Below are 22,395 nucleotides of genomic sequence, written 5' to 3' on the forward strand. Positions count from 1 at the left end.
AGGAGGGGTGAAACCCAACTTCTCCAAGACTCCCCAAAGCACAGCGGGAAACTGAGGCACGGAGGAGCAGCAGCTAGCCTGGGTCACCCCGCACCAGGCCTCAGAGACGTCAGGCTCCGCCGGACCCCGGGAAGGACTGGGTCTCGGCCCCCGGCCCCAGCCGTGCCAGCCCCTCCCCGTCCACCTCCCCCACCCTGGCCGTGGCCACCGCGGGGAGAGTTTAGAACAAAAGGCGCGAGGGGCGGGACCGGGGCGGGCCAGGGGCGGGGCGGAGGCTATAAGGGGCGGTGGCCCGGCGCGGCCCAGCAGGCCCAGCAGCCCCGGGGCGGATGGCTCGGGCCGCCCGGCTCCGCGGCGCGGTCCTGCGCGCCCTCCTGCTCCCACTGGCGCTGTTGCTGCTCCCGCCGCCGCCGCTGCTGGCCTGGGCCCCGCGGCCCCCGGTGAGTGCCCGCCGCCGGTCGACCGCTCCTCGCCGAGGGGGTGTCGGGCACGCGGGCTGGGCCCAGTGGCCGAGCCGGACCCACGGGGGCGCCCGGGGTGGCCTGGAGTGGCCCGTTCCCCGAAACGCTTTCTGGGTCCCTGTGGACGTGAAAGATAGTGAGCTTCCCGTCCCCGGAGGTGTGTAAGTGGAGCCTGCGCCTGGATCGCTCAGGCTGGTGAGGCGGGACTCCGCGCTAGACGCACGCCCCCTCCCAGCGTGGGGACCTGCTCCTCGGCGTCCCAGCTGCAGATGCTGGGCTGTGTGCGGGGCCAGGTAGCAGAGGGAGTGGTTGCAGGGCCTCCTATTCATCCCGGGGACAAAGCCTCAGGCTGGTGTCAGCCTCCAGGTGTGTGGCCTCAGTGAGCACACCTCCAGGCGTGCAGTGCGCTGGAGGATTAAGGAAGAGCTGAGAGGGCAGCACTGTGCTGGGACAAATGGGGTCTGAGCCCAGAGGAGGTGGGAAAACCTGGGCACCTACAAGTGGCAAGTTTGGGAAGTGTGCAGCCAGGACAGCATGAGTGTGAGAGCTACGGGGAGGGTGTATGTGTGTGCATGTGTGTGCGTGTATGTGTGCCAGAGAAAGAAAGAAAGAAGAGCCGAGAGTGGGCAGCAGAGACCCTCAGAAAGGAAGAGGGTGGGGAGAGAAAGGGAAGAGAGAAGAATGTGTGATCAGGAGAGAAGACAGTCTGGGAGAGAGGGCAGCAGAGTGACTAGAGGAAAGGCAGTCACGGGGTGTTGTCTGATGGCCTGTGTGTGCCCAGCTGGGGCCTCGAGGAACCACTCACGAGGGTGGCCAGGCAGAGCCCGGGCAACTGCAGGCCCACAGGCCCCTTGGACCTTGGCTGTGGCATCCAGACAGCTCAGGCTACGATGGGAGCATTAGGAGGTGCGACAGGCAAGAGTCGTGGGATGGTGAGGAGGGAGCTCTGACCAGCTGGGCCCCCTCTGTCCAGTCACACCAGCTCTGCGCTGGCCAGCCTTGCCCCATCCTGGCTGTGGGAGCAGAAGAGGATAGGATGGGTGGGTTAGGGAAGGGGGGGGCACCTCAGTCCGGAGGCTTTGCCTCTTCCCCAACTCCTCCCAGTCCCCTTGAACTTGGGGCAGAGTCCAGAATCCCCGTGGGTAGCCAGTTGACCCCCTGGGTTCAGGAATTGGAGATCTGGGTTTGAACCACGTGCCCTAGGTGAGTCCTCTTGTGTCTTAGGACCCCACCCCTCAGTCTTGTGGGGGGTGGATAACAGTGCCCACTGCTGGGCACTGAGGATTAAATGAGGTCATGGGAGGAGAGGGCACAGCCAGTCAAACCAGACACACACTGTCACCTGTGACTGCCACTTTGATGCTCGTGCAGGGTCAGTTGGGGCCGGGTCTGAGCTAGGCTGTTGGCTGTCACTCTGAAGATATGCAGGGAGCATTTGGGGTCGCCTTTGCTGTGTTTATCCCCAGGCTGCCATCCGCAGGGCCAGGAAAGCTTTGTAAATATTTATCCATCCCAGTTCACAGCTTTCAGGGCTGATGAAAGCCCTGCAGCCTGGTGGGACCGATGCTGCGTTCCCTCCTGGAGCCAGCAGGGGAGGGGGGCAGTGGATGGACCTGCCTGTTGCCTAGTGCACGGCTTGGGCAGGTTGCTTGACTTCTCTGAGCCTCAGAGGGGCGTGGTGCTCCCCATTCTTTCTCATCGCCTTACAAAGTGCCCTCCCATCAGGGTCGCCTCCTGCTGACTAGAGGGCAGAGCTGTTACTAATTATCCCCGTTGGACCAATAGCAAACTGAGGCTCAGACTAGCCTGGCCTTACCCAGCAGTTTTCTGGTTTGGGGTCCTTTATCTCCCCTCTGTGGGGTGCCTCCCATTTTCTAGATTGGAAGTTGACCCAGGCGCTGACCCCAAGCCTCTAGTTCAGCCAGGAGACGGAGTCAGCTGAGAAGTTCCTCAAGTATGTTTGAGGCTGTGGTTTGGTGCCCCAAGAAGAAGGTGGGGTGAGTGAGCTCAGTGCCCACCACAGGGCAGGCCAGGGGAAGCTCCTGTCTGAGGAGGAGGAAAAGGGAAGGCATCGGAAAAAGAAACACTTCTCAGGAATGTGGGTTTTGGAGATAGGCCAAGAGTTGAAGAGGTGGGGGGAGGGGGGCACTATTGGGGGGAAGGGAGGCACGAACCCCAGGTCTAGGCCCAGCTCTTCTCTGACATGCTGTGTGACCCTGGGCAGTCCTTGACCTCTCTGGGCTCTGTTTCTTCCTCTGAGAAATGTGGTGGTGCCTGCTCCCCAGCCCTCCCAGGGCTGCAGATGAGGCCAGGCATGGTCTGTGCCCACCACCCCATCTCACTGAATCCCAGAAGCCTTGGGAGGATGAAGCACACCTTAGGGATCAGCACGGGGCTTTGTGCCAGGCCTTGCAGTTAAGGTGCCTGACCCCAGGCCAGAAAAGACTCAGAAAGACGAAGTGTGGGAGGTCTGCAGGGCAGGGAGCATGTGTCCCATTCCAGTAATGGGGAAACTGAGGCCAAGAGCCATTAAATGATGGGCTCCAAACACCCAATATTTGAAAGGAGACCTTGATTCTAGCGCCTCCTGCTCACTCACTCCAAGACCAGTGAATGTGACATGGACAATGAGCCTGAGCCTCTGGCTTTGGGGGAGACCCTGCACCAGTCCCTCTTCTCTCGGCCTGCAAGCTCCCTGCTGCTAGCTGCAATTCCTGTTTATGATTTAGTCTGGGAACTTTGGCGGGGCTGGCCCCCAGGCGAGCGCTGGGAGCTGTAGCACAGTTGGCAAGAGCAGATTTCTGGGTGTGGGAGGGGAGGGCCCACAGGGGCAAGGAGCTGGGCCAGGGAAGAGGCTGCAGTAGGCAGGAGAGGAGGTTATTTAAAGCCCTCTGCTATGGTGCCATCCCCACTGGACAGAGATGTCAAAGCTAAAAAAGGGAAGGGACTTGCCCAGGGTCCTTCCCTCCAGGGTGACCGTGGCATAGGACTGGGGCCTCTGAATCTCAGACTGTGGCTCTTTCTGCTGGACTGGGAGAGTACCATGCTCCAGGGGTCTGGGCATGGACCTAGAGCTTCATGCGGGCAGGAGAGGAAGGGATGGTGTATGTGTCCATTACCCACCCTCCCTCCATGGCCGGCTGCTCCAGGCCTCACTGGAGGGCAGAGGAGATGAGAGAATTCTGCGCAGAGGTGTGAATAGAGCTGGTAGGCTGGGCCCTGGGCTGTCTGGGGCTCCCAGGGGACAACCCAGTCCTGCCCTTTCCAGGGTTGGGGGAAGGAATCTGTTCATCCAGGAAGTCAAGGGGGCAGTGTGGGGAGGAGAAGGGGCAGGCTCTCATGGCTAGGCACACAGACCTGGGGTCCACATCCTCAATGTGAGACCTCGCTTATGTAACTTCCCCACCGTACTGGGGGTGTGGGGATGGAAGTTCAATGAGCTGACAGAGTGCCTGGGAAGTAGCAGGTGCTTAATAATTTCCCATTCCTTCTCTTCTGTCACCAAGGTGAGGCCAGCCTGGATCCCTCCTCCAGGGGAAGGGTGGCTCCAGCCTGAAGAGCACAGCAGAGGTAGCAGGTAGGGAGTGGGTTGTGAGCACAGAGAGCCTACCACCTGCCAGTTGTTACCTGGGCAAGTTGCTTAACTTCTCTGGCCTCTGTTTTCTCATCTGAGAAATGGGGGATGATGACAATGGAGTTAGTGAGAGATCCCATCAGGGGCTAAGAGCATGTCTGTGGAACTGTTGGTAGGGTCCTAGCCTAGATACAGGTATACCACAAGTGATAAGTACTTAACTAGCAGTAAGTCCAGTGTTGACCGGAACCTATAAGCCAGTGAGGCTGGGCTCTGCCAGATAACTAACCAAGCTCTGAAATTAGAAAGCTGGTCCAGGCTTCTTCTCATACCCCAGGTAGCTGTGTCCCTGGGTGTTGAGAAGACCCCTTCCTAGTGGGCTATTCTTGGGGTTGAGTTTGGGTGGCCCTGGGAGGTTGAGTTATTGATGGCTCCGGAATTGGGAGATGGGGGGTGCTGGGACAGTGATCAGAGTCCTAGGATGCCTAGGGCCTGGGAGAGCTGCCAGAGGCTAACGGTGAGGGTGGAGCCTGCGTGGCCTGGCTCCCACCCCAAATATGGCTATGGGGAGGCCCCAGCCACCCAGACCAGCCAGCCCCAGACCAGACAGGCGCTTAGTCTCTAACAAATAGCATGGCTCCATGCCTCTCCAGCTTTGCGTAGTATCCCTAGCCTAGCCTTTGCCTCCTGCCTGGGACACCAGAGTCCTCACCTGGCCCTGCCCCTGCCCTTACTAGGTGACCTTGAAGGGTCTCCCAACCTCCCCGAGCTTCTGCTGTTTTTAAGGTATGAGAACTGTGACCCCCGCCCTGGATGTTGCAGAGGGTGGGAGCTCCAGGTCAGAATCCCCATCTGTGGTGCTGGGGCTCCAGCAGGTCAGGGCTGGGTGGGGCTGGGCATCTGGTAATCGTCTGTCTCCCCCCCCCCCCGCCCACACATGGATAACACTGGGGAGGTATTCTCCCCATTTGTCAGGTGAGCAAATCAAGGCTGCGCTGCAGGGCTGCAGCTCTTCCACACTGGGGAGTGGTGGTAGTGGGTGTCCTGGGTGAGAGCCCATTCAGGTAACAGGAGAGGGCGGAGTTGGTGCGGCCATGGGGGGAGGGGGGAGGCAGGAAGAAAGGAAGGGAAAAGAGTATTTGCTGGGTTAGGGGCCAGTAGGGGGAGCAGGGTGAGTTCCTGGGTGAGTGTGGAGAGTAGTCCAGGGCTATACCCTGACCCAGACCTTATTGGCCTAAGGGGCTGGATAGGCAGCCCAGGCCCTCCAGGAGGGGGCAGGAAGGCAGCAGGATGCCTCAGAACAAGGCCTCAGGAAATCTGAGCCAGTCCATGCCAAAGGGCCCTGCCGTGTGATGGCTTGCACACCTCGCCCTCAGTTTGCCCATCCACAGGATGGGCTGGGGTTGAGCATGGGTATGCTGATGGGCCATGAGGACCCGGGGCCTGATCAAGCCTTTGCATCCTATCTCCTGCCCAGGATGCATACCGCCGCCACCCTATGAGGAAGGGGCCACAGCCTTGGCATGAAGCTGCTCCTGGCAGCCTGGCACCTGGCCCTACCGCCCAGGAGACTCCCCAGCCTGCCAGCACCCCCAGACCTCCCCGCTGCGGTGTGCCTGACCCGCCTGAAGGGCTGAGTGCCCGCAACCGACAAAAGCGGTTCGTGCTGTCAGGCGGGCGCTGGGAAAAAACGGACCTCACCTACAGGTAGGGGCCGGCTATTCAAGCAGGCTCTAGACCTCTACCTGTGTGTCTGTGTGTGAACTGCCACCCTCTTCTGCTTCTTGACACATGCGCTGGAGCTAGATCTCTGTGGTTCACAGACCTGTGTGTCCACTGACCCCCGAGCCATCCGTGGACCAACTCCCTAAACCCCAACTTAGATGCACACACAGGCAACACCCTACCACAGCCAGCCTGCCCACGGCGGAGGGGCAGTAGGTCTGTCAACATGTCAAGTCTCAGCACATAGCTGGTGGCTCCATCGACATGTGGGGCATGGCCTCAGTCACCCAGGCAACCTCTAGTGGGGACCTAGTAAGTGCCAGGCCCTGGGACTCTGCGGTAAATGAAGGAAACATGGCCTGCCCTCTCGGGGAGCTAGATATTCACCATGTCAGTGTTCAGACCTACCATCAGTACTTGGAATCCATGCGGGTGGGAACGGTGGTGAGCGAGCAGGACAGGTCACACTGGGAGTGATGCAGAAGCTGAGCTTCTGCAGGTGGGGAGTTGGCCGGGACAGAAAGCATGTGAAGGATGATGGTATCACACAGATCGGAGCTCAGAAATGTCCTGGATGGGGAACTGAAACCAAGGTGGGGTCAAGGGGCCCGGGTCTCCCCACAGTGAGTGGCACAATCAGGTCTAGAAGGTGGGTCTTGGGGCTCCTGGTTCTGCATTCTTCCCACCAAATGCAGACACCTATGTGCACCAAAGGACATACAAACCCACACAAAGATGTTCCCCCGTGGAAGAGGGACCGCAGCTGAGGCCCAGAGCACACCTGGCTTGTGTCCCACGTGCATGCATCCCCACTGAGCATCCAGGGGCAACTCCTGGCCCATCAGCCAGCAGGGGGCTGTCCCAAGCGAGGCCCAGGCCCCTCCTCCTCCCCCCAGGATCCTTCGGTTCCCGTGGCAGCTGGTACGGGAGCAGGTACGGCAGACGGTGGCAGAGGCCCTACGGGTGTGGAGCGAGGTGACACCACTCACCTTCACCGAGGTGCATGAGGGCCATGCTGACATCATGATCGACTTTACCAGGTGAACCAGTGGCCTAAGACCCTGCCAGGCACCAGCCCCACCGGTCAGTAGCCACTGACTCTGCCCCACCCACCCGCAGGTACTGGCATGGGGACAACCTGCCATTTGATGGGCCTGGAGGCATCCTGGCTCATGCCTTTTTCCCCAAGACCCACCGAGAAGGAGATGTCCACTTCGACTATGACGAGACCTGGACTATCGGGAACAACCAGGGTACGGGCTGGGGACCCGTTTTCCAGATGGGGCAACTGAAGATCATAACGAACGGGGACAAGTCCTTGAGCTGGGCTCTGGGGCTTGGGTGTCCTTGCGGCAGGAAGTTTGGGGATTGCTGGGCTATCTCCCTTTTTCAGGCACAGACCTCCTGCAGGTGGCGGCCCATGAATTTGGCCACGTGCTGGGACTGCAGCACACGACGGCTGCCAAGGCACTTATGTCCCCTTTCTACACCTTCCGCTACCCGCTGAGCCTCAGTCCAGATGACCGCAGGGGCATCCAGCACCTCTATGGCCAACCCCGGCCAGCCCCCACCTCCAGTCCCCCAGCTGTGGGCCCGCAGGCTGGGGTGGACACTAACGAGATTGCCCCCCTGGAGGTGAGGCTCTGCTCCCAGCTCCCTGCACCCTCTGGCCTCTGTGGCTCCGATGTGGGCTCTTTCTTAGCCCTTCTCTCCCACGCCAGCCGGAAGCCCCACCAGATGCCTGTGAGATTACCTTTGATGCAGTCTCTACCATCCGTGGCGAGCTCTTCTTCTTCAAGGCGGGCTTCGTGTGGCGGCTACGTGGGGGCCGGCTGCAGCCTGGCTACCCTGCACTGGCTTCTCGTCACTGGCAGGGACTGCCCAGCCCCGTGGATGCAGCCTTGGAAGATGCCCAGGGCCACATCTGGTTCTTCCAAGGTGAGGGGGAGGGGGTTCCTGCTCAGGAGACTTCCAGGAGCCAGGAACATCATGGCCAAGGAGAGGGCCCGCCAGCCAGACATACTGGGCAGGGGGAGGGTGCCCTGAAGCCTGAGGGCCAAGGGAGAGCATGGCTCACTTCTCCAGGTGCAGCTGGGAGGCTCCCAGAGGAGATGGCTCTCAAGATGGGAGTAGAATAGAAGGTATTACCAGTGGGCCATGCATCAGTGCATTCAACCCTTGAAGGCTGGGTGATTAGTATGCCTGTTCTAGAGATGAGATCTCTGGGGAGTAGATGTGGTGAAGCGACTCGCCTGAGGGCACAGTGTGGAAAAGACAGCAGGGATTCCATCTAGTTCTGGCAACCGCAGAGCATGTGCTGTAACTTTCAACTGGGAGAGACAAGAGCCTGGAACATTCTAGGTGGCAGGGACTTCAGCAACAGAGGCCCAAGCCTGCCGCGGCACGGGTAGGGCCCAGGGACTGGTCAGAAGCACTTGTCGCAGGTAGCTAAATTCCAGGGGATGGAGTGGGGTGGGAGCTCAGGAGGCCTCCTTCCTGTCTAGAATGAAACGTACCTCCCAGAGCACGCATCACCCCAGCTTATCCCCACTGGCTCTGACTTCCCTCTGGGGATAAAGGGTGCCGAGCAGGATTACTGGCCCAAGTGTTTTATGGACAAGGAAACCGAGGCTGGGGAAGTCTGTGGTGGTGGGCGTGGCCACATGGGTCCCCAGGGGCTGGGCACAGCAGTCGGGCAGCTCCATTGCAGCCTCCCCTCTCCGGCAGGTGCTCAGTACTGGGTGTATAATGGCGAGAAGCCAGTCCTGGGCCCTGCACCCCTCTCTGAGCTGGGCCTGCTGGGGTCCCCCATCCAGGCCGCCTTGGCCTGGGGCCCCGAGAAGAACAAGATCTACTTCTTCGGAGGCGGAGACTACTGGCGCTTCCACCTCAGCACCCGCCGAGTGGACAGCCCCGTGCCCCGCCGGGCCACTGACTGGCGAGGGGTGCCCTCTGAGATCGACGCCGCCTTCCGGGATGCTGACGGTGCGTTGGGGTGGAGAGGCTGGTATGAGTGGTGCAAGAGCCACGTCTCCCACCCGGTGGTGGCTGGGCCTTAGCTCCTCATCACAGGTGCTCTGTCCAGTGCTTTCCCCATCCACCCTCCTCCTTGCGCCAGGCCAGTGCTATGCCCCCATGCTACAGATGGGAAGACTGAGGGCCAGAGTCATAACTGGTAAAATAATAACTGCTGCATGCTGAGGACCGATGATGTTCTAGGCACAACGCTAAGCTCCCTGTGTGTCTCTGGCAGTTCTCAGAACAGCCCTCTAACATAACACCTGCTACGAAGCCAGTTTCCAGAGGAGCAAACAGAGATTCAGGTGATGAGGGCGACTCAGGTGGATCATGGGCAGCCAAGCCTCCCACCCAGGCAGTGCCTGCCCCTAACCACCGAACCACCTGGCTGGCCTCCCACAATCTCAAAGGACTAGAGTAGGACTGACTTGCAGTCCAGAACTTTCTCCCCCGTACCCCCAAGCTTGCTTCTGTGCTCTCCCACCTCAGGACCTGCTGGCAGAGCAATCCTGTGGTGGCTCGGGGGCTCTGGGTCACCTGCATGGTCCACCTTGCCTCAGGATGTCTGTCTATAGTCTGGCTGGCAGGTACAGGAGTAGACTGACATAGGGGGCCGGGGAAGGGGTGTGGTGAGGGGAGGGAGCCTTGCTTTCCCGGGTTGAGTTTCTGAGACTCCAGGCATCTGTCAAGCTGGACAACAGTCCAGCTTAGACCTGGGGGCAGGTGGGATTCCGAAGGATGGAAAGTTCTGGAATGGCCACCCTGTGGCCTGCAGGTTTCAAGGAATTCAATAGTGGTCAAGCCCTGGCAATCTGACCTCCCCCTGTGCCTGTCCGTGGGCACATCCTGACTGGCAGGTGCAGGGTCCAGTGTCTACTCACCCCAGCCTGACCCTCCTCTCTCCTCAGGCTATGCCTACTTTCTGCGCGGTCGCCTCTATTGGAAGTTCGACCCTGTGAAGGTGAAGGCCTTGGAGGGCTTCCCCCGCCTCGTGGGCCCTGACTTCTTCGGCTGTACCGAGCCTGCCAACACTTTCCACTAACCATAACTTCTCTCAGGGCTCCTGACCCCTGCCAGGCCACTGATATCGGATAGAGACCAGTGGCCATCTTTGTGGCTGTGGGCTCAGGCACAGGATAGAGCCTGTGTTTCCTCAGGGGGGTGGGGAGGGGGTGCTGTCATCTTGACAACTGCAGGGAGGGCCACGCAGGTCGTGGTCACCTGCCAGCAACTGTCTCAGACTGGGCAAGGAGACGCTGGTGTTCCTTGAGGGTGAGGGTTTTCTCAGGCCAGCCCCACTCAACCTGTGCAGGTCACAGTCAAACCCTGCTGCCCTCAGTCTCCATCCCTCAGGTTAGCACCTCAGCAGGGCTGGGGGAGCTGAAGCCCTTATTCTGTCCCTGCTGTGAGGTCCCTGCAGGGTGCTGGCACAGGGGGGCCCTTCTGCCTTTTCCTGAGAGGTCAGCTCTGGGTAGGTGCTTGGAACTGGCTGCCTTCTAGTTGGTGATCCTAGAGATGTGTTCCCCAGGATGCAGGCCAAAAGGTCCAGAGTCAGCTGGGGGAGGGGGGTGTTTCCTGCTAGAGACCCGGGCCCTGGAAGCCCCAACATACCTCAATCCTGTCTTGGGCTAAATCCTTCCCAGCCCTCATTCCAGCACTGGGACCCTCCAAAGTCATGTAAATGTGTGTACAGTGTATACAAAGCCTTTTTTTTTTCTACCGAGGACTGTCATTAAATATGGTTATTTTCTACTTGCCTGCCTGAGTTCTTTCTGTAACTATGAGGCCAGGAGGGGAAAAGAGCTGGGGAGGTGGGAGCAGGCTCAGGACCTACTCCACCCACCCACCCAAGCTTCTGGTCCTTGGGGCCGGACACAATGCGGACGGCTCCTCTTGCTCCATTCCTCCATCTTGTTTGGCTGGACACCTGGAGTGGCTGTGTAATTGATTCCAGGCTTCCCCTGCTGGCCCCTCAGGGCATCCTCCACGAAGTGGTGGTCACTTTATCTGATCATGTCCCACCCCAGCCCTGATCCTGTAATACTTTGTTTCTCACTGCTGTCAGGACACAGAACAAAACTCAATGGTTACCACAGCCAACTCCACTTAACTCTGAAGGGTGGCCTTGCCCTGCCACCAAGCCTCACCTATCACAGCTGCAATTGTACTAGACTGAACCACGTGAAATTGTCAGCAGTGGGCCGTTTTTGATCTGCTGCCTTGTGCAGCCGGACACACGGACGCTTTGATGCTTTCATTAATGTCAGCTCCAATCCCAGCTGTAAGCTCTGCAGGGCAAGGCTATCTAGTTTCGCTCACCACCCCACAGCTGCGCCTGTTGTAGGCACAAAGTGCAGAGTTAAGGAAGGAATGGAGAAGTTTCCCTCCCTTCCAGCTCACTGATGCCCCAGCCAAACCAAACACCACCTGGGCCCTGGAATGCTGCCAAGCCTGGGGAAACTTTGCCCATGCCACTTCCCCACCCAGTGTTGTCATTCTGCCCATCTCCACAGCCGCAGGAACAGCTGTGGACCCGGAAATAGGGTATCTGTTCCTAGGATCCCTCTTTTTTTTTTTTTTAAAGATTTATTTATTTATTTGACAGAAAGAGAGCACAGGTAGGCAGAGTGGCAGGCAGAGGGAGAGGGAGAAGCAGGCTCCCCGCAAGGAGCCCGATGTGGGACTCGATCCCAGGACCCTGGGATCATGACCCGAGCCGAAGGCAGTTGCTTAACCAACTGAGCCACCCAGGCGCCCCCCTAGGATCCCTCTTATCTACTCAACTACACTGCGTTTTCCAGGTGGGGAAACTGAGGCACGGATAGCTCTGGCCTCCTACCGGCCTCAGACCTCATTTCACTCCTCCTCCACTGGACTGAGTGTCCAGCTGTGAGGCTGGGAAAACCACCGCTTGAGCCAGGGCCTCGGTTGCTATTTCTGTCCGTGAGAAGTTCTGCCCGGTACCTCCACTTGGGAAGCAGCCTGGAGGAGAAACGGGTCGTGGTTCCTTTAAAGGGCCCGAAGGGGCGCGCCCCGGCCTTTTGTTTGGGCGGCGGCGGCGGCGCGCGCGTCAGCGTCAACGCCCCGCGCATGCGCGCTGACAGCGGCCTGGTCGTCGTTTGCGGCGGCGGCTGAGGACCCCGGCGGCGGCACGAGCACCGGATCGGCGCGCCCGTCGCCTCCCGGCCTCGGCTCTCCTCAGTTCGGCACGCCGCGGCTCCTCCTCAGTCCTCTCGATCCCTCGCAGCCCGGCCCCGGCCGCCCGCCTCCGCCGCCGCAATGATGATGATGGCGCTGAGCAAGACCTTCGGGCAGAAGCCCGTCAAGTTCCAGCTGGAGGACGACGGCGAGTTCTACATGATCGGCTCTGAGGTAGCCCGCGGCGCGTCCTCGCCCTCCGGCTCCCGCCCCGTGGGAGCCTTGGGGCGGGTCTGTGCGCCGGGAACGCGCGTCTCCATTCATCGCCGCGGGCGGGAGCGCGCGCGGGGTTGTAGGAAGGGGCGGGGCGGGGCCTGTCTGGCTCCGCCCCGCGCACCTCCGTGTTCAGGGTTTGCTTACTCTGTTCGCTGCCAGGGCTTAGGGCAGCGCGATGCGCCGCTGGTTCCGCCCTGAGTTGGTACAACTCCAGGCAGCCGCCGAGAAACAGGATGTTTCGGTTAGCCCCTGGAGCGCCTGGGGGAGAGATTTTGAAAGCTTCCCATGCATCCCTCTTCTATTGCTACATCTGGGATCCTGAAATCGCAGGTTGGAAACAGGGGCTTACTGACGTCTCATCCCTCACTGTGTTGGTTATTTTTATTTACCAGTGAGGAAATGAGGAGGATGCTTGCTTTTGCGTAGATAAGGCCCCAGTCCCTGAGCTAGATCAATCAGCAGTTCAGAAGAAATTGACACTTGGACTATCCTGCACTTACTCTGAATTTTGAGGGAGAGATTCTAAATATTTTCAATTCTTTATTTATTTTTTTAAAAGATTTTATTTATTTGTTTGACAGAGAGAGACACAGCGAGAGAGGGAACACAAGCAGGGGGAGTGGGAGAGGGGGAAGCAGGCTTCCCGCCGAGCAGGGAGCCCGATGCGGGACTCGATCCCAGGACCCTGGGATCATGACCTGAGCTGAAGGCAGTCGCTTAACCAACTGAGCCACCCAGGCGCCCAATATTTTCAATTCTTAACCAGAAGTGACAGCATTTTTTTGAATCAGCTGGACAGCTGACTTTAGGAAAACCCTACAGTTGGTCTTTCTGTGAGAGTTTATACTAAAAACTAAGCTTTTTTCTAGATTGCCTCAAACTAGCCCTGTTTGATCCAAAAGTAATCCCAAGCTAGTGTATATTCCTTTTTTTTTTTTAATTGGGGATATGCAGTTCAGATGTGCAAATACCCAAGCTGTAGTCTTTCCTGGGTAATGAGATAAGTGCCAATTCTGGAGAGCTAAAGCAGTTACAAGACGCCCAGGGTTGTTTCTCCTTGTAGCAGTGTTCAGTATCATATGCCAACATTTCATTCCCGTTTTTAAAATAATGGGGGATTTTTTCCTTTGCGATTGAGCATAGCATGAATGAATGGAGCCTCATGATGGTCACACTGAGGCTTTCAGGATACCCTGTGATTCCTGGCTTGTTATAATTGTATCAGGTTAGGAGACCAGTATCGTCAGTAGCATCAGGAGTTTATTGTCCATTTTTCAGCAACTTTTATAAAACAAAAAGGGTAGGATTTATAAATCAGTTTTTCACATTATCACATCAGTGCTGTTCTTCAGACATAGCAGGGAAGCGGAGTCCATGCCTGTCCGTGTGCCACAGCTCAGTGACCTGTAGGAAGCGCCTAAATGCAGGATACAGGGCTTTTGAGGAGTTTCCTTTGATATTGGGCACATTATTTAAAGAAGCCCTTATCTGATCTAATGGACAGGAAAAGCACTCAGTTTGGCCTTGACTCTGAGTGGATGCTACTTGAAAAGCAAGCTTTCAGTTAATAGGTGGAGTATATTGAGAGATGGGAAGAAGGAGGCCTGGTTCCAGCCCTGCTCTGCCTCCTCACTTTTCTCATGTATATGAGAGATGCTTAGACTCGATGGTCTCTAAGATCTTCCCCATAACACCTCTTAGTTTCTGGAAGGCTAATTGTAGGCTTCTTTTTCAACCCTGTTGAGTGAGAATCGTCCTGAGACCCAGTCTTTAGAAACCTAGATGGGCGAGGGGAGAGGCATCTGCTCTCTTGGGCCGGGCTGAACAGTTGTCAGATCTCTGGAGGTCTGCAAAGGATTCAAGATCAGGAGGCTGACTATTGATAACCAGTAACTCCTGTCACAGCATTGGGTAGATGGCCTCTGGGCCCCTTCCCCTTGGAAAACAGACACCATATTCAGAGAGGTTGGGTCAGCCATAGCAACAGCCCCAGGGCTGCCATTACTCGTCTGTGGAGCGGCTCTGGGGAGGCATCTGCAGTTGCAGCAAACGTGTGTGTCCCTGTTCTCCTGCCATCTGCCGACAGCTGTGTTCACCAAGCCAGAGTCACAGAGCTGAGAGCACCCTAAGAAATCCCCAGGTTCACACCTTCGATTTTTTTTTTTTTTTTAAATTTGTTTACTTATTTTAGAGAGAGAGCACGAGCAGAGTGGAAGGTGCAGAGGGAGAGGAAGAGAGAATCTCAAGCAGACCCCCTGCTCAGCATGGAGCCGGACTCGGGACTCGATCTCACGACTCTGAGATCCTGACCTGAGCCGAAACCAGGAGTCGGACGCTTAACCGACTGCGCCACCCAGGCGCCCCAACTGTCATATTATGTTTGGGACACTTGGCGTCAAGAGAGGGTGAAGTCCAGTTTAGGGGAAAGCCAGGAAGGCAAGTCCCGGTCTCCCAAGTTCCAAAGGGGTCTTGGGAAGGATCTAGGTGTCCTGGAGCCCTACAGGACCTGCGAGGTAATGGTGGGGGGCATTGTTGTCAGTTTCTTTCCAAAAACCTAGTGGAAACTATCCATTTGCCTTTGGATGATAATGGTACTCAAGCCAAATAATGCAGAGAGGGGTCTTTGCCTTCTGTGTGGAAAATGAGCAACTCGCTGTGGCCACTCTTCTGTCAGGCTGTTCAGCAGCCCTGGTTGTTGATCATAAAAATCTTTGATTCATGAAAAAGGGAGAAACCCATTCTAATTTAACAAATAATATCGTGCTGGGTAGGTAAATGGGAAGAATAATAGAAATGGTCTCCATGGGGCAAAGTTCAGAGTTGCTGCATGTTTGACGGATGAGTGAGGAGACCCAGAAAAGGGCTGTGCTTCGTGGCCCCAAGCACTCGGTCTACTGACTGTCCCCTTCCAGGGGACCCAAGTGGTCACTGTCTGTGAAATAATCGAGTTTTGTTTTTTTTTTAAAGATGTTATTTATTTATTTGACAGAGAGAGGGAACACAAGCAGGGGGAGTGGGAGAGGGGGAAGCAGGCCTCCTGCTGAGCAGGGAGCCCGATGTGGGACTCGATCCCAGGACCCTGGGACCATGACCTGAGCCGAAGGCAGACACTTAACGACTGAGCCACCCAGGTGCCCCAGTAATCGAGTTTCTTGACAAAAACTTGGAGACTAGATTTCTTTTCATTAAGGAAGTCATACTTTGAGTATCCGGTACAGACAAACTGAAGTAGTTGTTTGGGGCAGCAATGATTTATATAGCAATATGCTGATTGCCAGTAAGTGCTTTTTAAACTCTTTGGAAAATTCCTTTGGTGTTTCTGGTTTGAGTTTTGTTACTAAACAAAGCCAACAGGGGCTATGGGCAAAATTATCCTGCATCTGTCTAAAATTAAAAGACCTTTTTGGTGTTTATTACATCATGAAAATATCAAAGTCTATTCTTAAGATAAAAGAAAGTCAAAGAGGCCTTACATTTCTGGAAAGGGCCCGGGATCCTTAGTCTAAAATCAAAATCACCACGAGCTTCTCAGTGAGCTCTGGGGGCCTGCCTCAGAAGCGTCTGGTCAGGCCTTTCAGAACTTGGTCCTGTCGTCAGGATGCAGATGTTATGGCCCCTGCCTAGAGGGGCAGATGTGGGCCAGATGTGCACTGTTGTTGAACCCTCGATGTCAGCAGAATGTGTTTTTATGGCTGCAGAAAGCCTGGTGCCCGGAGGCTGACTCGTGTTCTGCTTGTCACTCAGTTGGGCAGAGCCTCTGCACCACGACCCTCTCTTTCTGCGTTGAGACATGACCCTCATAATGAGCCTTCTTGCTTTACTCATAGGTGGGAAACTACCTCCGTATGTTCCGAGGTTCTCTGTACAAGAGATACCCCTCGCTCTGGAGGCGACTAGCCACTGTGGAAGAGAGGAAGAAAATAGTTGCATCGTCACATGGTAAAAAAACAAAACCTAACACTAAGGGTGCGTCTTCACGAGGGTTTGTAAACCTGTTTCAAAACCACTCGCTTATGTCATGAAGATAAAACGTTTTCACTCCAGAGTGTCTTCACTGCAGCCGTGACCTTAGTGTGGCAGGGAGCATCCGAGGGGCAGGGTTGCCCCAGAGCTTGCCGCGCAGCTCAGGCGAGAAAGCGGCTCCAGGGAGCCGGTGGTCCCTTGTCAGGTATTTTCAGCAGGGCCAGCGGGGCGTGAGGGCGGCGGGGCCGTGAGGGCGGTGGGGCCGGGACACGAGTGGGTGCTGTGAAGACATGTTGGTCTCAAAACGTTTTAGGAATGCTGTGATGCTCTGCCATCTGCCGTGGGCTTGTCGCCATAGTCACCCTCCATGCAGCCCGAGCTGGCCCCAGCTCCCACTCCCCTCTGGGGCTTTCACCGCTTCGCTTCCCAGAGCACATCCATCCCGTAGCACCTCATTCTGACGACCAGCGTGCTAGTGCTCATGTGCATGTCCCTGCTTGGTGTGACTGAGGTGTGCCTGGGGCTCGCTGGCTGAACTGCCCAACACTCGAGAGCTGAGTGGGCTTTGGCAGTGGCAGCTCTGCGCAGGGCCAGAAGATGCTCTGCAGACGCTTCGAGGGCTCCGACGGGAGCGTCTCCCCTTACCTTTCGGGTTGGATGCGGCGTGGCGTTTGGCAGGTGGCGAAACTGCTTCCGCTTGGCAGTGGCGCCTTATAGAGAGCTGCCCAGGCCTGGGTGAAGACTCTGCCTGAACCTATGCATGCGTGTGTGTGTGTGTGTGTGTGTGTGTGTGTGTGTGGACGCGCGTGCGCGCACGTCCGCCTGTCCTGTTTGGTTGTGTCTGTAGGTACTGCTGTGGTCTTGTCCATTGTGGGCAAAGTAGTGGTTCTTTTAATGCAGGAGCCGGAGCTTCTTTTTTTATGTGCTGCTATAACATTGCCACTCACTTGCTTTAAAAAGTCTCCTTTTTTGTCCTCCCTCTGCCCCCCCGCCTCCCCGAGTGGAGCACCAGTCACTAACGCAGTGAGTTCCTAGCTTTGCTTTCACCCCCGCAAGCCTCAAGTGAAGTCTCAGTGGCTCTTCTGCCCTGTGCTTTGGAGACACGTTCCCCATAACCGATTTGTTTCTCCAGGAGAAGCCAGGCTGGATGCGCAGACAGGTAGCAGCTCTTGACCAAGGTTCCCTAGAAGAGCTATGGGTCGAGCTGCCTAGAACCTGTCCTGCTTCCCAGACGGCGTGCGTTGACTGGCACACGGCCGGAAATTGACGTTTGGTGTGAAGCAGCTCTTTCTAACTCTCTGGGCTCTTGTTTTAAAAGAAAAGTATTTTACATCTTTCATTCCATCTCTCCACTTTGCTTCGTGTTGTGGATTGCCATGGTGTCAGACCTCTTCCCACTGGTGGTATTACTCTGGAGCCTCCTTCCCACCCCCCCCCAGAGGACCTGTTGGCTGTGCCGTGCCGTGGCTGCTGCCGCCCCGGGCACTGCCTCTGTGCCCCGAGCCGGTGCTCCTGGCACAAATTAGCGTGAGTCAGTCCTCTGGGAGTGCTTCCTCAGTAGGACCCCGAAAGCACTCCGTCCAGATTGCCCTTTTGGAAGAGGCCAGCATTTAGCAGTAGTAAGGTTGACACCTGCTTTTCCCTCCTCGTGCATGTGAGGACCTCGATGTGCTGCATCCACCGGCTGCCGCTCCTCGCTGCCCCGCCAGCAGGGTGACCGCAGCGGCATCTCTGCTTGCAGATCACGGATACACGACCCTGGCCACCAGCGTGACGCTGTTAAAAGCCTCAGAGGTGGAAGAGATTCTGGACGGCAATGACGAGAAGTACAAGGCGGTGTCCATCAGCACGGAGCCACCCACCTACCTCAGGTAGTACACCCCCGGCTGGGGCATGCTCTCGGGAGACAGCCACAGGTATTTTTCTCATACTCTAGAACTGATTGCGATTCAGTGGAACTGAAATACTTTCAAAGGTGTATTTATTTGAGAATGAGAGAGAGTGCGCGCACAAGTGTGCGCGTGCACATGCAGGGCGTGGGGTGGGGCAGAGCGAGAAGGAGAGAGAGTCTTTTTTAAGCAGACTTCCCTCTGAGCTTGGAGCCGGATGCCGGGCTCGATCTCAGGATCTGAGATCACGACCTGAGCCAAAACCAGGAGTCAGAAGCTTGACTGACTGCTCCACCCAAGCACCCCTGAACCAAAATACTTTTAAACACTTCACCCACTATGCTTACAAATTGTCTTAGCCAGGTTTCCAGGTTTCTTCTGTATCTTTGGAATTTCTAAGAAACATAAGCCCAGTCTTGGGTTCTGGAAAGTGATTAGGAATGCATTGAAAGTGGGACTAATCTGTTCGAAAAATGAGTGGCCCAGATAAATTCACAAAAGAAACGAACAATAGCTTTTAAGATTTATTTATTCTTTTATTTTAGAGAGACAGAGCACACATGTGCAAGCCTTGTGGGAGGCGGGAGAGGGAGGGAGAGAATCTCAAGCATACTCCATGCTGAGTACAGGGGAGCTCAACCCCATGACCCCGAGATCATGACCCGAGCGGAAACCAAGAGTTAGATGCTCAACTGACTGAGCCACCCAGGAGCCTGTGAATGATAGATTTTTTTCTTTTAAGATTTTATTTATTTATTTGACAGAGAGATAGTGAGAGCAGGAACACAAGCAGGGGGAGTGGGAGAGGGAGAAGCAGGCTTCCCGCCGAGCAGGGAGCCCGATGCGGGGCTCGATCCCAGGACCCTGGGATCATGACCTGAGCCAAAGGCAGACGCTTAACGACTGAGCCACCCAGGCGCCTCGAATGATAGATTTTAATATAGAAGCTTAGAACCTTTGAAAGAGTATTTACAATAATAATTAGGTAAGTAATTGGAGGGTGGTTACATTATAGAGTCTGTTCATTCAGATTTATTTTTTAATTTTTTTATCTTTTCATTTTCATAGGTAGTTTTATTTGGTTTTTACACATTCACATTTATAAGAGAAACCTGGATACCCCGGTAGCTAAATAGGTAAAGAGTGGGCCCCCCTGGAAGCACACGGAGTAAACAAATAGAGGAGACGATGTTTGGCCTTGTGTAATGTTAAGAATTCAAAGTAAGGGGCGCCTGGGTGGCTCAGTTGGTTAAGCGACTGCCTTCGGCTCAGGTCATGATCCTGGAGTCCCGGGATCGAGTCCCGCATCGGGCTCCCTGCTCAGCGGGGAGTCTGCTTCTCCCTCTGACCCTCCCCCCTCTCATGCTCTCTTTCTCATTCTCTCTCTCAAATAAATAAATAAAAAAAAAAGAATGCAAAGTAAAAGAAAATAAATGACTAGCGACATAAAGAATTGGGGAAGGTAGGATAGAGCTGGCACACTCAGGCACCCTGCAGAGGCTTTGTACAAGGCCATGGTGATGACACCAACCTGTTTTTGTTCTCTGGCCCATTAATGTCACCCCTGGGAATGTGTCTCAGACAAATAATTTAAAAGGCCGCCACCACCAGCGGAAATCATTATATGCACCAAGAGGCACTTGGTAACATCATGAGTAATGATGGACAGTATGGAGCCACTTGAGCATCCAGCCTTAGGGAGAGGCTTGAGTGAGAGAACGTGCAGCCAGCTGAGTAGACTAGGGTGTGACAGACTAGGCTATAGACCAGGAGAGACTATATCTTCGAACCAGATAGTCTGGGACATAGGTAACTGTTTAGGTCATAGTTAATTAGACTCTGCGGCAACCAGAAACATGGTTCACATGAGTGAGCTGTGCAGGATACCTCCGTTACCCTCTCAGCTCTCAAGAACACATGCATTTAGATGCACAAAACCCTGGGGACACTGAGGGTGGGGGGAAGGAGGCTTATTGTTTTGAGTGATGTGGTTATGGAAAAATCATTTCTTTCCAGATTGTCTTTCAACTTTACTATTGGGTCGTTTTTGTAATCCTCCCCCCGCCCCCACCTAAAGGTGACACACACCCCACCTGGCCAGTGTTAGAGATGTGCTCTGCAGATTCCTCTTTCCCCGAGGGATGTGGTAAGAACATAAGGACGGCTAGACTTTCCTAGGGAAGTGGCAGAAGGAAATCATGTACATATGGCTGGGGCTTTCAAGTCTGCACATGTCAGCTGGGAACCTTTTATGGGGCAGTAAACACTTCTTGAAGATCGTGTCATATGAGGAACAGCTGAGGGAATAGAGTATTGTAGTTATCCCAGAGCCCAAAACTACTGGGAGGCAGGCACCTGAGTGGCTTCATCGGTTAAGTGGCCAACTCTCGGTCTCAGCTCAGGGCTAGATCTCAGGGTCGGGAGTTCCAGCCCCGCATTGGGCCCCTTGCTGGACATGGCCTACTTAAAAAAAATAAATAAAACTGCCGGGAGGGTTGGGGGTAGAGGTTGAGTGAAGCTGCTTTCCTCGGGCCCTGTGCTCAGGAATTGCCTTCCCACTGCCCAGTGAGCTCCACAGGAGGACTGGCACCCCCCCTCCTCGTCACTGGAAAGGTAGGGCAGAGGCTGGATATCCCCTCTTGGGCAGACCTGCGTGTAGCAGAAGAAAGGTCAAATCCCGCCAGATTCTTGGATTCAGTGTCTGGCTCCCTCACTGTGTCTGGGACAGGATTTGCATGCTGCTTGAGACAGCTACCTGACAGAGGGGCGTGGCTGAGCCGCCCAGGCCTGGGAATGAGCGAGATCTCTCCTGAGATAAGGCAGCATTTTTCCGGCAGAGGGGGAGCCTCAATGCCAGCTCTAGAAGCCTCAGGAAAGAGGTGGTGGTCTTGACCTGAGATTCCCAAATACAGGCCCCGCTGCACCAGCATTGCCCAGGGAAGTTGTAAAGAACTTGTATTCCTGGGCCTTCCTCAGGTTCAGAGATTTCCTACCAGAAATTTTGCACTCTTAACGTGAGTCTGTGTAGCCAAGATTCGAAACCACTGGCCCAGATGGACTGTGGTAGGGGACCCCAGCCTTGCTGTCCTGTAAGCCTGGCCCGAATTAGTTCCACGTTCCTCCTTCTCCCGGGCCTCTGGTATGTGGTAAGGCCGGTCATCAGATGAGAGTAAGACGTGGGTACGGGGGACTTGACAGAGTCCCAGCCGAGTTTGGTACTGTACATCTCTCCCTGCCCCACCCTTAGAAAAGGGGCGCTCTGGAACTATAGCATTGGAGACGAAGGTGGTCCCAGCTTTAGAAAAGGAAAGAGTCAGAGGGCCTGGGGCCCGGCAGGTCATGGCCACTGCTTCTGCCTTCCACCACCCCATGGAGAGAAGGGCTGCTAGCCGCGTCTCCCCGCCCCTCCTTGGGGACACTGATGGGAGGGAAATCGCGCAGTTGCTGTCACGTTCTCTGAACGGTAGCCCACAGTTATTGAAGGAGATGTGGTACGGGTGTTGGGGATATAAAAGCAAATGACACACAGTCAGTGCTGCCCTCACATTGCTCAGACTCACCAGGGAAGGTGGCCCTGAGGATGATAAAGTGATAACACAGGGCATAGTGGGAACCCGAGCACTTGTCTTTCAAACCAGGCCAGCCCTGGAGCCTCAGTTTAAAATAGCCTTTTGGTATTTTCCTGGTAGTAAGAGGAACCTGTAATTTGCAGAGAAGAGTGAGCCCTTTGATGGTATGCTACTTGAATTACTTTGAGCCTCACTTTCTAGAAAGTTTTTACTAACACAGCTTCTCATCAGCCCTACTGGTCTGGAAACCTGGAAGCCAGAAGCGTTTCCTTGTCCATCTCAAGCTGGCCTGTGTACCTAAAAGAATAGTCTGATCGTGTCTCTCCCTTCTTCAAACTCCTCGGGGACTTCTAGCCGCCTGCCGAGTGCAGTCAGTTCTCATGGAGCATGCCAGCCCCTGGGATCGGGACCCTCTCCTTGTCCCGTCTCTCCAGCCCCAGCCAAGCCCACAACCTATCCAAGCTTCCTCTCTCCTGCCACCTCTGCGCTTCCGGAAATGCCCTACCCCCCACTCCCAGTGAGCCCCAACTCAGTGCGTAAGGCTCCACTCCAGGGTCTGCTCCCCTGGGAAGCCTCCTCCTCATGTACATTCCCTGCAGAGGGGATAATGCTTCCATGGAGTCATGCCTAGCACATACCGTGTTATACTGCGACTCGTGTGCTGGGCTGGGCACTGTTCTGCTGTGTCTGGAGCCCCTCTGCACCCTTCCCCTAGCACGGGTCCCTCTGAATGGGTGCCAGTGGGAGCCTCAGGAGTAGACACGTGCAGAATCCGGGGTGCT

At 55.7% G+C, this 22,395-nt stretch overlaps 2 protein-coding genes across 3 annotated transcripts in view; both read left to right on the forward strand.

Annotated features, from left to right (window-relative positions):
• The first annotated feature begins 326 nt into the window (after window positions 1-326).
• On the forward strand, window positions 327-9,959 carry MMP11 (matrix metallopeptidase 11). The gene is made up of 8 exons (XM_021687923.1): window positions 327-440; window positions 5,513-5,742; window positions 6,657-6,800; window positions 6,880-7,013; window positions 7,154-7,395; window positions 7,482-7,698; window positions 8,488-8,745; window positions 9,687-9,959. Exons 1-8 carry the CDS (start codon window positions 330-332, stop codon window positions 9,818-9,820), a joined length of 1,470 nt encoding a protein of 489 aa, XP_021543598.1. The 5' UTR covers window positions 327-329; the 3' UTR covers window positions 9,821-9,959.
• A 1,913-nt stretch (window positions 9,960-11,872) lies between these two features.
• The window catches only part of SMARCB1 (SWI/SNF related, matrix associated, actin dependent regulator of chromatin, subfamily b, member 1), a 37,186-nt gene continuing 26,663 nt past the window's right edge, over window positions 11,873-22,395 (forward strand). Inside the window, exons 1-3 of one of the 2 annotated variants that reach the window (XM_021687921.1) lie at window positions 11,873-12,150; window positions 16,020-16,158; window positions 17,897-18,026. In XM_021687921.1, coding sequence (XP_021543596.1) covers window positions 12,058-12,150; window positions 16,020-16,158; window positions 17,897-18,026 — 362 coding nt within the window. In that variant the 5' untranslated portion in view covers window positions 11,873-12,057. The remainder of the gene's footprint in view (window positions 12,151-16,019; window positions 16,159-17,896; window positions 18,027-22,395) is intronic. The other variant, XM_021687922.1, reaches the window with a different exon arrangement.

This window comes from Neomonachus schauinslandi, chromosome 14 (genome assembly GCF_002201575.2).
Source record: "Neomonachus schauinslandi chromosome 14, ASM220157v2, whole genome shotgun sequence".
NCBI classification, from domain to species: domain Eukaryota; kingdom Metazoa; phylum Chordata; class Mammalia; order Carnivora; family Phocidae; genus Neomonachus; species Neomonachus schauinslandi.